Below are 17,330 nucleotides of genomic sequence, written 5' to 3'. Positions count from 1 at the left end.
TGAGCGAGGTTAGAACCTGGGACTTTGTGGTTCGCAGCCCAGTAACATGACCACGATACAAAAGCAATTGCTCGGGTAGCGTAATTGTTAACTGGCTTATAAGCTTTCACTACAGTATATAATAAACTTTAGTGTTTCGTAAATAATTATGATAATATTTAATGTTAAAAGAAAATAGAATTCCTGATGCATAAAATATGTTTTTTATTTTCATTATTCTATCCCATACAATAAGGAGGAGATTTGCTGGTTTTCAGGAAAAATTTTGATGTAGGTGGAACTCCTTTTATTTTCTTGGCAATAAACCCCATCTCCGATATGATACCAGAAGAACATTTGCCTTTTTCGAATTCCGAGTTGCTTTCGCATTTTCTAGCAACGAATTTGCAATTGTCCTTGAGGGAATTAATGAAATACTCAATGGCGATGAAGTGATTGCAAAGAATCTGGTCTAGAAATGATTGAACTGAAAAATAACGCAAAACAATTCAGATAAAACATTAGAATGGCTAATTTTTTTTAAATTTAAAGAACAAAATGAAATAAAGAATTATTGAAATACATTAAGTGATACAGTGCTGGAAAAATCATGAGGCCAATCGAAAATCTTCATTAAATTTAGAACTTCAAGTTTGAAGTTTATGCAAATTTAAACACATTGCAAAAGTTTTATCTCTATCTATCAAAATAATATGATTATTTAAATTATTCTTCATTGAAAAATTTCTTTTTTGTAGTTTATAAATGCGGAGAGCTGGAAAAAACATTAAGACCTGAAGATTTTTTTTTTTTTTTTTTTTTGCAAAACTGTTCATAATATAAAATCTTCCCTTTATTATCAATTAAATAATTCTAGAGAACATAGAATTGAAATGATTTTGAGTCCTTTATGATGTTTCAAAGTCCCACAGGGGAAACCTCATAATTCAGGATTAGAAGCTACCTATTTGGTGGTTGGTTCTCACCACCCTTGTGGGTACACGAAAAGGTGGAGGTCTGGATCTTCCTTAGGGAAGGGATGTACCTTAGTCGGTGATGGCCTTTAGAACACAACTACAGTTCCCGCGAGTGTTGTAGTTGCAGCTGTTCGGTCATTCAGATTTTTCCATGTGCCTTCCGGCGGATCAAAGTAGCCAGTTTACGGTTATGATGTTTCAAACTATTTTCAGTGTCTTTGGTTATGTAAATTTTATAACCATAATCATAGATTTCCTGCTCCAAAATGCCTCATAGCCTTTTTATTGATTTCAGGTAAAAGCATTTTGATGCCAACCATCTTTATGAAGTTGAACATTATTAACCTGAATCCAGGATTTGGTAAATTTTGAATTACTTATGAATGCCTTATTGTGCTCCAATGTTATCAGAGGTATAGTCTCCAACTTTATCAGAGGAGCTTCCGGCAATAAATATTCTGCAAGGGTGTCTTGGTAGTCTTCTTAATTAGTTTTAACTTTGGATGTCGTACCATTTGCAGTAAACCTCCCCAAATCATCACGGCCTCTTCAATCTTTCCGCATTGAGATATTGTGAGACTCAAGCTGGATATCATGCCGATAATACCAAAACAATCTGATCAGTTCATATTAATATTTATTTCATCTAAAAAAAGAAATTGTGCTAATTTTATTACCAAAAGCCATTCGGAATGTTACAACTGCTTTCGTTTCAGAAGTGTTTCGATGTATCAGGATCTTTAAATCTACCCGATTTCTTCTTTAATTTGGGGAATTACTCAAATGATGATAGAATACTTCAGCAAATAGAGTCACTTGCATTTTAAAACATTTATTTGATTTAGACGCAACATATTTTCATCAATTCACACACAAAACACGGCTATATACAAGGCTTAAATACAATCAGTTACGAAACATATTTTACATTGATGGAACAAGAGCACGCAGGCTCGTGAACAGTCCGTTCACTTCAGTTCGTTTTTTAAACGTGGACGATCTTCTTCACACGGAATGTTCTATTTTATATCTATTAGTTAGAGGTATTTCATGTTTCTGCTAATTAAATTTTTATGAGGGATGCTTTGATAGAGCATTACTTACGGTTCGGTTGGTACAAAGATGGCCAAAGTTCTTCAAAGTTATGAAGAAGAAAGATTTTAAGAGTTGATTGACTAATAACGGCTCTAGTTTGACGAGAAATCAATGCAAACGCATCGTCTGCAATAATCAACTTTGTATAATTATCTCTGGTTTTTGAAAATTATTATTGAAATTTATAGTCTTAGTTATGCTAAATCTTTTAGCTAAAAGAAGAAAAGGGAATTTAAACCACATTCTTTAATTATTTTTGATTTTTAAAAAACTTACAATTTAGTGTGTGTGATTGATTAAAGCAGATTCACAGCTGAAAGATTAAAATCCGCCGAAAACGAATAAAGCAATAAATACTTAAAAGTTGTCCTTATTACATTCTTACTTTCACCTGTGCAATAAATAAAAAAATGGGTTTTAAAATTAAAAAAAAAAATAATGCGTTACAATTATTCTGATAAAAATAAATAAAACTGTTATTTTCTGTGCCATGTTTATATCTGTATAAAACTCAGACTCACAGTTATGAAAACAATGAATATTTTTGCTTGGTCTTATCATTTTTCTGGCACTGTATTAAAGCAATAGTAAAGGACAGAACACATGAAGCATTAAAAAATTTGAAATAAATTTTAAGATATTCCTGCAGAAATAATTTTCATTCAAAAGATTTTCTGAGAGATTTGAATTTTGTTGCGAATGGCGACCAAATTTTATAATTCTAATTTTCTAAAACACACCTTGCCCTTAATAACAAAATTTAGTGTCCGATGGTTTGCAGAAAGAAAATTTTTCAAATATTTATGTATACGAAAATAATATTATAACTATGTTATTATTATAAAGATAAATTTTATAAATGGAAGTAATTATATCTTTAAGAACTAAGTGCTCGAAGATGAATTATAAAATGTACCTAAATGTGGATATAGCGTTGTTCTGAACAATTAGCATTTGACATTCGAGCTTTAATATGGTTGCATAGCCCAGTGAATTGGACTTAGTTTCGGTAATGAAAGGGTTGAAGAGAGTTTGATGGTTGTGTACTGTCGAGTAAATTGCCGTCTTTGGATATTTTAAGAAAGTAAACGAGAATTCTGTTCTTATTCAGAGTGTCTTTTAAAGTGAGCAAACGCTCTTTATAATCTTGAGAATGCTTGAGAAAAGAGCAGATTCAGGAGGAGGTGTCGAAATGATTTTAGCTTTCTGATGTTGGTAGGATGACAAAGGACGCGGTGACATGCCGCAATGGAAAGAGCTGACTTCTTTATTTGGGATGGAGAACTGCGAATTTGGAATTAAATAAGTTGAAGAGTTATTGAGCACTAGTGGTATATCAAGATAGGGATGTGAGGCTTCTTACAAATTTCCGTTATCACAAAATGGCGTTAGTAAACTCTATATGCTATTTTTATAAGCAAGATACTGCCTCCAGCTCGATCTCACAACTTTAAATAGTTCCCAGACAGAGCAGAGAAAGATTTACTAACATCATCTTAAATCTCCTCCAAATGAGCTTGTCGTCAAAATTCTAAAAGATTCTAATATCATCTATTTTGTCACCGAATTCACCGCAAATCGCCAAATGCTCGCTACGTTTATCGCCAAGCTCGAGGCTCAGTGATTCGGCATCAGATCAGAATCCCATAAAGCTAAGCGTAAATCTGTCTTTCCTACGAGGGAACTAATTATTCTATGAAGCTACATTATAAATTCCTAACAATACTTAAAGGAGGAAGAACTGTCAAATTAATGTAAGGGCATTTCGAGGTAATTTTGATATCCGGATTATATTTGAGTATTGAGCATATTTCTTCGTTATCAAGATTTTGAAAGAATTTAGTGGCGAATGTTTAGATGAATTTTCTAAAAGAAGGGTAGTCAAAAGCTGCCTTTATGCATACTAATATTAGTCATATTTCAGCGGACATTACACATTTTACGCATGAGATTATTTTGTTGGAGTTCTCAGATTCAAAGGTTAGACTTAAAAGCATATTTTCACACAGACGAACAGAAGTCAATACTGGAAGCTAATGGTCAGTGTAAATAAATATTTTTTTTTACTTATTCATTTTAGAGTTAAGATAAATTAAAGGATATAATTGACGAGTTAGTTTCCGAATGCAAATTACTAATTTTTTTTGTGCAAATAAAATAGGGTTTCCAAATAAGTTTTTTTTTAATCAAGAATTACGCATAAATATTAAATTCTTTACAACATGGAATAGTTTGGGTTTTCAAGTTTAGTTAACTTAAATTTTTTTTCATATGTGGTTTATTAACCAAAATGGTTTAAGTCTTTAACTTCTTAATCATAATAGTATATTCCAAATGCAATTTGTAAATTAAAACTAAGCTACCAGCACCAATCTCTGTACTTTTTATTCTTATATTGAATATCTCAAAATTTTCAAATAAAAGGTAAGCTTCTAATCCTAGTCTCAATCCTTTACAATCATATATTATATATCCAAAATGCCCTTTCTAAATTAAAAGTAAGTTGGCAATCCAAGTGTCTATTCTTGTTAATCATGCCTAGCATATTCAATAATTTTTGTACAAATATCGTTTAGCATCCATTTTACCATTAAAATATCTTTCAATGATAAATCACGAGAATAATCACGAAGGATAAAAAACAACGATTTACTCTAATTTAAATTCCTGAAAAAATATTGTTTCATTATCAATTTCAGATCTCAAAACAATAAGACATATCGCCTAGCAATGATTTATTTACCAGTCAGAGACTTCCCTTTAAATACCCTGTATGTACTTCCTATAGCACAGCCTGGTTGATCGACGCCACCGTTAACATAGTAATCAATGTGGCCAACTGGTTCTAAATATCCAAGTCCACGAGCTGAAAATAATCATATAGGTCCTTATGCTTACTGTTCATTGATATTGTTGCATAAAATTTAGATTAACCAAAATTAAGTCTGGTCAATTTAGTTTATCCAGCTCTCGGGAAACAGATAATTGTTTTTTTTATGAAATTAAATTGATCTGATTTTATATTTTATTTTATTAGCTACATGCATATCCCATAATATTTAACTAAAGAATCGATTTATAATTTATACTTGATTAGAAGAATTATAATTATTCATAGTCCTACACATATCTAAATATATATAATTTACGAATAATGATTTCCTTGGCAAAACCAGTTATATAGTATTTCCCAATTTTTTTACTCTAAAAAATGCTAAATCTCTAATTTAAAATCTTACAATAATCTCTACTAATAATAAATGAGCATATATATGTGTGCGTTGGTGCTCTACAGAAAAGATTGTTTTAGTTAGAACTACTAATTATGGTTAACCATACTTAGGAGGGGTGAAATGTGTACTTAGAACGAATTTTTCGAAACTCTCATTCATAAAAAAATCGAGCAAAATTTTAGTGTTTATCCACTATAATTTCCGAAAATATTATTGCACAAAATTTATTTTTGTACCATTAAAAATTTTAAAAAAAATCTTTTTAATGATATTAATTTAATATTTTTTTAACTATAGCAAATTTTTCGTGAATTTTGACGATATTTTTACAATTTTTTTTGCCTAATTTTCAACAATAGATTACATTGTTGTTTTGAAATTCAAATATTTTGAAATATTTCTTTTGTCTCATATTTAATGACTCGACTTTCCTCCAGTTTTGATAGTTAAGGACATAGGATTCGGTTTACATGACGAATGAAAAGATGGAGTTACAATACCGCGAAAGTTAGATAGAGAAACAGGAAAATTTCACTTGTAATAGTGTTACAGTGTCATAGAAGAGTTCTTCAAGAAAGTTCATGAACACAATGAATAGAACATGTGTAGGATTTTTAAAGTAGCAAATTCATAATTTCTGTGAGATTCTAAAGTTTAAATTTAGCTTTTCGGCAGATTAATGGATATGAATTTTTATTTAAGATATTTAAATTATGATTAAGTATATTTAATATGCCTACGAACCAATTGATCACCAGAGGCGGAGTACAGAGTTAAGAAATAAATTTCCCACTTCATAGGGCTTTAGAATGCATTTTCGTAGTCGAAAGGGTATAAAATTTAAGCTACAGATAATTCAAATGATACACTTGCCATTTATTGAATAAAAAATTTTAGTACAAATCTTTACCGATAGGTATCCTTGTAAAATACTGAAATCATTTAATATGTTTTATAAATGCTAATTAATGTTAAAAAGTCATTTTTTTTCTATGTATGTAGTTGTTTCAACTTACCTCTGTAAGCCTTGTGCTGTACTTGTGGTGCACAAGGATTGACTTATTATTAATAAAAAAAAAATGTTAAAAAGTGACATTAAAACTGCCCCATATATTCTTTTCAACAACATACTGTAATTCTTCAGAATCACACTGCTGACCAGAGTAATTCTACTGGAATATCCAGAAAAGTTTGCCGAATGTTGGCCTTTGATGATAAATATTACTATGCAAGAAATTCACGTGCATGCTCATTGGACTATGCTAATCGGGCCATTTGAAAGTTAGATAAATGCTCCTCTTTTTATGGGGTTATTTCATTCATTTAGATAAATACTTTGGTATTTTTTTATCCAACTATTTGAGTTTACTTCGATAAATGCTTCTTTTTTTTATCGAACTATTCGTATTTACTTAAATAAAGGCTTTAATTTTTTACTCAGATATATAAATTTACTTAGATTAATGACTCATTTTTTTTATTGAGCAAGGATTTTTTTTACCGATGTACGATTATTTGAGCTTATTCGAATTGAGTCATGAGTAATATTAATTAGTATAAATATTATTAGGTACAAACATTATTAGTATAATTATTAGTATTATCAGTATAAATATTTTAAGCATTAGTATTATAAGTGTTATAAGCATGGGCATTATAAGGATTAATATTATAAATATAAATATTATAAGTAGTATTAATATGTTAAACTATTTGAATTAAGTCATATAATGAAGAAGAAACTTAGCCTAAATACAATTTCTTAAATATCATTCCAAATCAACATAGATTGACACTGGAGGTAGATTTAATAGAAGAGTCTACATTCTGCCATCAGGATAATAGGCCCCATTTATTGTATTATTTCAGTTCTGAAGAGATATAGAAAAGAGATATAAAAAATGCCAAATATAAAGTTTATAGTCGTCATAAGAATCTTTCCAAGTCTCCAAACTAATCATAGCGATTACGATTGCAAAATATTTCAATTAAATATTTTGTGTAATTTGATATTAATGGCTTCCACTGCAAAATATTTTAAAATTATCTTAGATATATTACTCATGCCATTTAAGAATCCTTTCATGGTTCCGTTCATCGTGATATGCATTTTCCTGATTTTCTATCTATAATTTTGTACATATAATAATACTACAGAAAAGAACACTAATGTTTAAAAATAGAAGCACCTTAAAAATTTCCATCAATGCATAATTCTAAAGTACACTTTTAATCATGATAATCGATAAAAATCAATGAAACCAGCCTATAATTTTAATTAAAATTTTTAAAAAAATTATTAGTCATCAACTGAATGAAATTTACATATTTTTCAATTTAACTATAAAAATATTATAGCACAGAATTTATTTTAGAACTATCTTAAAATTCAAAAAAATATCTTTTTAAATATTATAACTTAATGACAATTATTTTAACGAATTTTAAATAATTTATAAAGATTTTTTAAATATGTCTTACAAAAAAAATTTTCATTTGCTGTAACGAATCTCAAAACTTTTCCGTGTTGCCATAAATATTTCATAATGTATGATTTAATTATTGCTAACCAATCGCCTTTGGTGACCAACTAGTTAGCAAGGAATAATGCTCTCTAAAATTTTCAATCAAATATTTATGTATCTTGATCTCTTAATAAATTCTCCAACTAAATATTTTTAAGCCTCATATTTCTTTAGTTTCATAACTTATATTATTACAGAAGCCTTATAATATTTTGTTTAATCTACTATATATCTTTCTAATTTGCTGTCAGCTGCCGTAAGGTTTAAATTTGAATTTAAAATTATGGATATGAAATGTCAATAAATACTAAAATAGTTTTGCTGGAACCAAATATAGCATATTTTCTAAAAATGGGTACAAAAATGGAATTCTTCAATATTGTAACGTAACGTGTACCACAGAATTTTTTTATAATCTATGCAATATTTCAATGAATTATTCAATAAAAATTTCTCTGATTCAATTTAAAATTCCGCCTCACCTTCAAAAAGATTTAAATGCTGTAATCATCATGACGCAAAATATGAAGATTTGGTTTTATTTTCCATATTAAATGGTTCGTTTGTTTAAGACATGTTACTAATAATTTTTTTTTCAATTTTCTGGCAATTACAGTAAAGGTCAAATTTAAGGATTAAATAATGTTAAAAGTAATAAATAATGGTTCTTAAAGTTCTTCGAATGTCCAACAGTGTTCGTTATTCCTGTAATATAACTGGTTGCATAAAAATCTGTTTTTCAGCTTGAAATTTTGATTGATTGTTGATAAATGAGAAAATAATAATAAAATCTTACCAGAGTATATGTTACTCGTATGCATTATGTCAACAAAATGGGCATCTGTATAATAAATACGTATATTTCTTTCGAAGGGTTTAAATAACGAAATTCCACCAGGGTCCAAACCTAAGAACAACAAAATTTTTTTGAATAAATTTAGTGATTAAAAATGACGCATTTACCTGTAAAATAGATAGACTGAAACTCCTAAAATGATACACACTGCCAGATAATAAATTTCAGGAAAACATTTTTTTCAAAAGGCACTTTTATTAATTACAAAATCATTTTTATTTTAATTATTTTTAATTTTTTAATTTATAGTGTATAACCATTATTATACAGGGTGGTTTTAATTAAAGTGATCCTGTTCTTCTCTAGAACCTCTTCTTCCTATCGGATTTTGATGAAACTTGGTATATACGTTATATGGACCTGAGAAAAAAATTTCTGCTATAAAAAATAGTTCAAATTTTAACTACCAGATGGCACTTTTTACAAATTCCTTATGCAAATTAGTCAAATGTTTAAAGAGACATGCCCGTACAGGAAAAACTGAGCTTTACTGGTAAAACTCTTATCAAACGGCAGTAATAGTTTAGCTGCATTGCATGAATATCTGCATATTTAAAGAAGAGGATTTTGAAATTTGAAGAGACTGGAGTGTTAGTGCGCTGCCAGGAAGAGAGCTGAAACCGGTAGCGAATGAAACTGTCGTAGAAGTCACACTGCTGTGATTAAAAAACCATATTCTTCTGCAAGTGCTCAATCAGAGTCACTTGCTTTGCAAATGCTGCAACTTCAAGACCTCCAAACATTGCTTGCCGATTTTTGGCGAGAATGGAATTTGATGAGAGACTTTGGCATGTTTCTATTGTTAGAAGATGCGCACTTGTCTTTAGACGAAGCTGTTAATAATCGAAATTGCCTCATATGGAGTGCTTCACTTTCTAATGTGCAGTACCAACAACCACTACTTACTGATTATGTGATTACATGGCGTGGATTTACTGCTGATTTTATCCTCGGACCATTTTTTTGGAACCTCTCACTCCTAAAAAACTTAAAACGTGCTCTGTCACGAGTGCAAGTTACAGTGAACTTCGTCGACAGCAGGCTATATCTGCTTTACAGGAACGGCAATGTTTGCAGACCACTGTCTTCATGCAAGATTTAGTAACAACTTATACTGAACGCCAAGTCAAAGAATTGCTTCGTGCTATCTTCGGCGATAATAGTGTAATATCCAGAAATTTTCTGGATGCTTGGCCTACCCGTTCACCTGACTTAAATCCCTGTGATTTCTGGTTGTGTGGATTCCAAATAAGACCGTGTTTATGGAGGAAGAATGAGGACTCTACCTGAGTTGAAAGCCAGCATTACACAACATGTTTCTGAAATCCCTAGAGGGTTTATTTGCGCTATCTTTGAACAAACTGTAATGCCCTTTCAACACGTAATTGATGTCAATGGAGGACACTTTGATCACATTCTGGAATAAATTTTAATACTTCTAAAAAGATTTTGCTATCCTTTTTAAGGCGCCACAATCCACCCCTAAAGAACAAAATTTCAGTATTACTTTATTGTAGAAATCCTTTTTACATGGTCCATATAACGTATATATCAAGTTTCATAAAAATCCAAAAGGCTAGAGGAGTTTGAATTGTGTCACTTTAATTATAACCACCTTATATGACCATGAAGTCGGGAATTTTCTCAAAATCTCTACTAGTGGTGCTATTATTATCAAATTATTTAATAAGCTGGTAAATAAGTTATAAAGATTTTGAAGTAATGTTTAGTTATCGATAATTCTTATGCCTATATAATTTGAAATTCTGAAAAATCTGGATAAAAGTGAGCAATGAATTCAAAATTCACTTTTTGTTTGTGAGACAAGTCAAAACAAAATTAGTATAAAGACTAACCAGTTATTCTTCCTATTTTATGAATATTTCTTCCTGCCGCAGCACACACATGGCTGCCTAAGCTGTGTCCTATGCAATGAAGAGATTTTAAAGATACCTTTTTATGGTTCTGAAAAAAGAGAAGCAAAACATTTTAATTCTAAATGTGGCACCTCAAAGAAAAAAATTATTAAAAGGAAACTAATGTGTTTCTATTTCATATTTTTACTTTTGTGGTTTATATGTATATTGTTACGAATCTATGATGCGGCTTCCCAGCATAGTTGTCCATGGGAGGTTCCAGAGCTTGGCGACCATTTGGTGACGAATTTGGCGACTTTGGCGCCAAAATAGATTATACCAGAAACATCGAGAATTTTCCCGTCCGTCCAGTAGAAACCGAGATACGCCTCGAACTTTCCTGATTGGTTGAGAGGCTTCTAGCCCCGCCTCCTGAGACCTATAAAAGGAAGCAGCCGCAGCTATCGGGTAGTTATGACCATGAAAATGAGGCCATTCAAGCTATCGAAAAATATATCCCCCAACCCAATATCAAAAGACCTAGAAATGTACTTCTCATTTAAAAATACTGTTTCTATGCAATATCAACCACCATGTAAAACCAAACTTAACTCCAACCCTTGTAAACGCATGCTGATTGGCTCTGAACGAACAATAGCTTAACTCAATATGTAAACAACCTTCTCTCTCGGCTACACACTCCGATCCGCACTGCAACCAGACGCACCTTCCCCACCGCTGCTGACTTCCTATTGGACGGCGTTCCACCTTCCTCTCCCTCTCCATCAGGGGACTACTCTGCTTCGCAGAGTAGCGCCAGTAGCAGCCCAGTCATCTCACGCTGCTGACATAGAAAGACCATGGCACTCACTAAAGCCAAGTTAATTTCCTCAACTTCCTGCCATCTACAGGAGATAGCTTCTGCGGAAGCGGGCTCTCCTTAAACTCCAACGTCTCTATCGGGTAGTTGTGACCCAGCAGTGGTGAATTGAGTAGTCGGAAGCGACAGAGAAGAGTGGTCGTGAACCAGATCGGAGAGTTGTAGTCGGAATCGACGTTAAAAAACTGGCCTTCCAGAGCTAAGCGGAGCAGCGACGGAATGAAGCTAGTGCTGAACTAAGCTGTGCGCTACTGTCTGCAGTAGATTCTTGTTATATGCTGCTGTGTATACTGTTGCATGCTGCTGTGTATGCTGTTGTTGCTGCACGCCTCGGCTGAAGATAATCATCTTCTGTGCTGTATATAGTTGTCGTCTTTGTGCTGTCCTGTGTGTCTTCGTGTAAATAAACGTCGTTGTTTTATTTACTACTGCCGCCTGGTGATTGAGCGTTCTTCACACCATATAACTTCCACTATCCAAACGAACCCCGGAAATTTCGTACCAATATGTGTCTTTTCTGAAAATAATCGATTTTACACACAGACAAAAACCATTTTTTATAACTTATTATTAGAGCCTTTTCTATCTGATGTCATGCTAACAGTGTCATATAGCACCATGTCATATAGATTTCAACATGGTAAAACTGAGTGTAAGTTCAGAAATACAAATAATGATACATAAACTGCAAAACGAATTTTATAATATAGCAGATTGTTTCGAATAACATGCTAAACTAAGTGCATTCATGATTTTTTTTATTTAAATGACCAGTTCATATGTAGATAAGATTGAAAAATATTCAAATGCAATAAGTATGTGATTCGTAACTAAACGCAAGATATTAGAAACACAGAAAAAAAAAAACGCTGCCGAGCGAAGTTCTGTCTTCCAGATATTTACATAAATAATTAATTTACCCGGCATTGTTTGGGATTAAAACACTTAAATGCAAATTATTTTTTATCTTCTATGTTACAATATCGTTTATTATTGTCACTTATTGGTACAAATGTTTTTATTTATTGATATATACTTTAAAATTTCTTAATACAAAATATCCATCAAAAATATTTTTAAATCATTTAATTTCCCTCAAAAATATTTTTTTAAAAATTAAAAATTTGAAAAAATAATGGTAGATTAATTCAGAGCCCCACCTTTACCCGGCAACGAAATACCAATACATTTTCTTACTTCAAAATTGTCTGACTCGAGTTAATTATTTTTTAAATTTTAAAAAAAATCAAATTAAATTGACTGAAATATTTCAGGGAACTGAAATGGTTTCACCATTCATAGAATAGGTAGAATTTGAGTTTTAAGATGGTATAAATATATCTTTTATCAGATAATTTGTTCCAAAGTTATCACGGAAAAAGAAAAAAAAAATCAGTTAATTTCTGATCAAATGAATTTCTGCATCTTGAAAAAAAATTATAATTTTCTTTCAAATTGTATATTAATTATTTATTAATTACTAGATAACTGTTAATTATTTATTAAATTTTATTAAAGTTTGGAACAAAAGTTAATTGTAATGACAGAAATTTAGAAGGGAACTGAAATAGATTCATTATTTATAGAATAAATAGAGTTTTGAATTTTTAATGGTATAAAAATATTTCTTATCGGATAATTTGCTCCAAAGGTATTGCAGAAAAAAAAATTCAGTTAATTTCTGATTAAATGAATTTTTAATTAACTTCTGCATCTTGAAAAAAATATCATAATTTTCTTTCAAATTGTTTATTAATTATTTATTAATTAATAGATAATTATTTATTAAATTTTATTAAAGTTTGGAACAAAAATTAATAATAATTACAGAGATTTAGAAGGGAACTGAAATAGATTCATTACTTATAGTTTAAATAGAGTTTTGAATTTTTAATGGTATAAAAATATTTCTTATCGGATAATTTGCTCCAAAGGTATGGCTGAAAAAAAAATGAAAAATAAATCAGTTAATTTATGATTAAATGAATTTTTAATTAACTTCTGCATCTTGAAAAAAATATCATAATTTTCTTTCAAATTGTTTATTAATTATTTATTAATTAATAGATAATTATTTATTAAATTTTATTAAAGTTTGGAACAAAAATTAATAATAATGACAGAGATTTAGAAGGGAACTGAAATATATTCATTACTTATAGTTTAAATAGAGATTTGAATTTTTAATGGTATAAAAATATTTCTATTCGGATAATTTGCTCCAAAGGTATTGCAAAAAAAAAATTCAGTTAATTTATGATTAAATGAATTTTTAATTAACTTCTGCATCTTGAAAAAAATATCATAATTTTCTTTCAAATTGTTTATTAATTATTTATTAATTAATAGATAATTATTTATTAAATTTTATTAAAGTTTGGAACAAAAATTAATAATAATTACAGAGATTTAGAAGGGAACTGAAATATATTCATTACTTATAGTTTAAATAGAGTTTTGAATTTTTAATGGTATAAAAATATTTCTTATCGGATAATTTGCTCCAAAGGTATGGCTGAAAAAAAAATGAAAAATAAATCAGTTAATTTATGATTAAATGAATTTTTAATTAACTTCTGCATCTTGAAAAAAATATCTTAATTTTCTTTCAAATTGTTTATTAATTATTTATTAATTAATAGATAATTATTTATTAAATTTTATTAAAGTTAGGAACAAAAATTAATAATAATGACAGAGATTTAGAAGGGAACTGAAATAGATTTATTACTTATAGTTTAAATAGAGTTTTGAATTTTTAATGGTATAAAAATATTTCTTATCGGATAATTTGCTCCAAAGGTATGGCTGAAAAAAATGAAAAAAAAATCAGTTAATTTCTGATTAAATGAATTTTTAATTAACTTTGCATTATGAAAAATTATTAATATTTTTTTCTTCTCTTAAATAGTAAGTGTAAATTGCTTTGCTGAATTTCGTGCAATTGCTTAATAAGAGATATAAGACATTCATACTCATATAAAATTCTACTTTGGCTTTTTATTTTGAATAAAATTTCATTATTAATTCGAAAAGAGGGGTTTTTGTTAGTTAGCCATTTGCTTTCTCAGAAAAGATTTATTTTTTTAATACTTGCTACAACAATGTTTTGCTCTCTCGTCTAAGTAGTATAGAGAAAGCATTGTAATCGTCAAAAAATTCGAATTCCAGATTTTGACAAATTTCTATGTTTTAGACCTCTCTAAGTTTGAAAAACACAGTCAAAAAATTTTCGTTCTGTAAGTCTGTGACAAAGATAACACTAAAAAGATTTGAGCTAGGTGGTTGAAATTCGGTATGTGATCTTAACACCAAATTTGTCTATTTTTGGCCAAATTCGGAGCAAAATCCATTCATAGGAAATCTGTCAGCCCGACTGTTCGAATATAAGTTAAAACGATAACTACAAAATTAAGAGAGCTAGATAGATAAAATTTGTTACACAGATTTAACAGACAGCTATTAAATTTTAAACGAAATCCAAGAAGAGATTGACCGTCTGACGGTTTCTACTTTCAGGAACATGTAATCGTGGTAACTGAAAAATGATTAAATTTGTTGTGGAACTTCTTTGATTATTAGTGTAGTTTCATGTAAAAATTTTGTTTGAATTGGTTGGGGAAATGTGTTTAAAACCCAAATTCGATTAACCGCATGTTATGAAATAATTTCCAAAAAAATTCTCAAGGTTGCCAAGATAGATTCAGTAAAAATGCGAAATTCACGACAAGGGTTGATATTGATATATCGAATTCCAGTGCAAGAGTTCTCTGAAATTAATCCTTTATTAGAAAATGTGCGATAAAGTTTTGGGGAAATCACTCCTTTATATTAAATACTTTCATAAATATTTCTTATTTAGGAATTCTACCTCCCCCCCACCGACTTCAATATAATTTTTTTTATCCCAGAAGGATTGCTAAATATATTTTCCAAGTTTTCTATACCAATAGCTAGCTACAATGAGGACATTGTGTTTTTATTACAATTATTGTAAAGAAAAAAAAAACCCAACATTATTATCATTTATCTTCCCATACATTTTTCGCATATTCTCTAGAGAGATATTATATCCCTCAACTATCATACAAAATTGTGAATCCTGGGCAAGGCTGTAAGTAAACTGAATCTTTCACATGAGTGTTTTGTGCTTCTTAATATAGTAAGGTAAATTAAATATGCCTTTTTCGTCCATTTGAAACCAAGCAGAATTACAATTTTAGTATCATGATCAAATACCACATTTCATTTATTTATGCTATTGCCCTTTTTGAGATAATATACATAAGAATGCTCAACCAATAGATAGAGGGAAGAAAGAGAGAGAAGGCAATGTTTCTTATGAAGCATTGTCTTCTCACAAAGTTTCAAAACATTGTCAACTTCCTTTTCAGCTTCATTCTTAATTTCCATTCTGGAGGATTTCATAATAATGGCAAAGAAAAACTTTCCATATGTTGGTTGGTTCTCTCTTCCCTTTTGAGTAAAGTAAAAGAGGGAGGTTTGATACCTCCTTACTGATGATGGGACATACCTCTCGCGGTAGGGGTTGCAACGTTGAGTCATTAGAATTCAAAGATAATTTTTATGGGAGCGCTGTCACGATATTTGATGGTCATTTATTTTACCCTAACGTTATGGTAGTGTGGGGATTCTTTCAGTTATATAATTGCAAATTTATAGCCAGTTGGCAAATTTTTAGTTAATATAGTTCAATTACATTGCATAATTGATATCATCCTATAACGCAATGTCAGATATGATACGAAAACAAAATGTATTAATTTTTTTTAGTTGTTGCCAGAAATTTCTATTATAAATAGTGATTTCCCATATTTTTAAATAAATATGTCTTATAATAACATATAGCTTTTGTTACCAGTTGGAGGTTTCAGCGTTAGTTTAAGTTTTTACGAAAAATCCCTCTATTATCTAAATAAATTTTAATAATTGTTTGCTAAGCTCAGCTGGCCTCTCATTCCCTATAGATGAAATTCTCTGCTTCACTTGCCTTAGAGAGCGATCATTTCTATATTGATCTCGAAAGATTATTTTTCGCTGAATGATGTCAGAATTTTTGATTTCTTTTATATTTCAATCTTCTAACTGAATGCATGTATTGGCGATGCTATGAACCCTCTTTTAAGCATTTCTAATTATATTTTACAGTTAAAGTTATTGGATAAATTTAATGCATTATAGAAACTGGTAGAATTTGTAAAGCTTTTCGATAATAGTCACCTTTGGCGACCACCTTGTTCATTCACAATATTGGCTTTTCTGACTGTTAAAATATTAATCCGAAATACATTTATCAAAATTTCACCTGGTCATTTGATGAGTGAAAAATATGAATAAAATTTAATCGATCTATTTCATTTAAAATTTCATGAAATGACTTAGCAGCTGTATGAAATAACGTATTTCATTTTTTAACGATGCATACCATTGAGATTAATTGTCTGGCGGAGATGAAGACTAATTTTGCTTTAAACTTTCTGAATGATGTCAGATTTCTGAATCAGATTCTGAAGATCAGATGATGTCAGATTCAGAATCATCAGACATCATTCAGAAGATCAGATTCTGAATGATGTCTGAGGATTTCTTTTATATTTCAATCTTCTGACTGAATGGAGGTATTGACGATGCGATGAACCCTCTTCTCAGCATTTCTAATTATATTTTACATTTCTGTCTATTAAGAAAGCTAATTGATTGAAGTGCCGCTGTAAAAGTGTTTAATGATGTAGTTTGAAACACACACACACACACACACACACACACACACACACACACACACACACACACACACACACACACACACACACACACACACACACACACACACACATTCTTTATTAGTAGAAGTAGATATGATAAAATATAATATGTAATCTGATTTCAAAACCGGAAAGATAATGATTAA

At 30.0% G+C, this 17,330-nt stretch overlaps 1 protein-coding gene across 1 annotated transcript in view; it reads right to left on the bottom strand.

The window, feature by feature from the left end:
- Nucleotides 1–218: 218 nt before the first annotated feature.
- LOC129987666 (lipoprotein lipase-like) overlaps nucleotides 219–17,330 on the bottom strand; it is a 58,707-nt gene continuing 41,595 nt past the window's right edge. Inside the window, exons 4-6 of the mRNA XM_056095621.1 lie at nucleotides 10,522–10,630; nucleotides 4,795–4,917; nucleotides 219–466 (exon numbers count right to left, since the gene is read on the bottom strand). Of these exons, the coding sequence (XP_055951596.1) occupies nucleotides 219–466; nucleotides 4,795–4,917; nucleotides 10,522–10,630 (480 nt within the window). The remainder of the gene's footprint in view (nucleotides 467–4,794; nucleotides 4,918–10,521; nucleotides 10,631–17,330) is intronic.

This window comes from Argiope bruennichi, chromosome 10, assembly GCF_947563725.1.
Source record: "Argiope bruennichi chromosome 10, qqArgBrue1.1, whole genome shotgun sequence".
Taxonomy (NCBI): domain Eukaryota; kingdom Metazoa; phylum Arthropoda; class Arachnida; order Araneae; family Araneidae; genus Argiope; species Argiope bruennichi.
The sequence above is the reverse complement of the archived record's forward strand: the minus strand, read 5'-3'. Positions and strand labels throughout refer to the sequence as shown.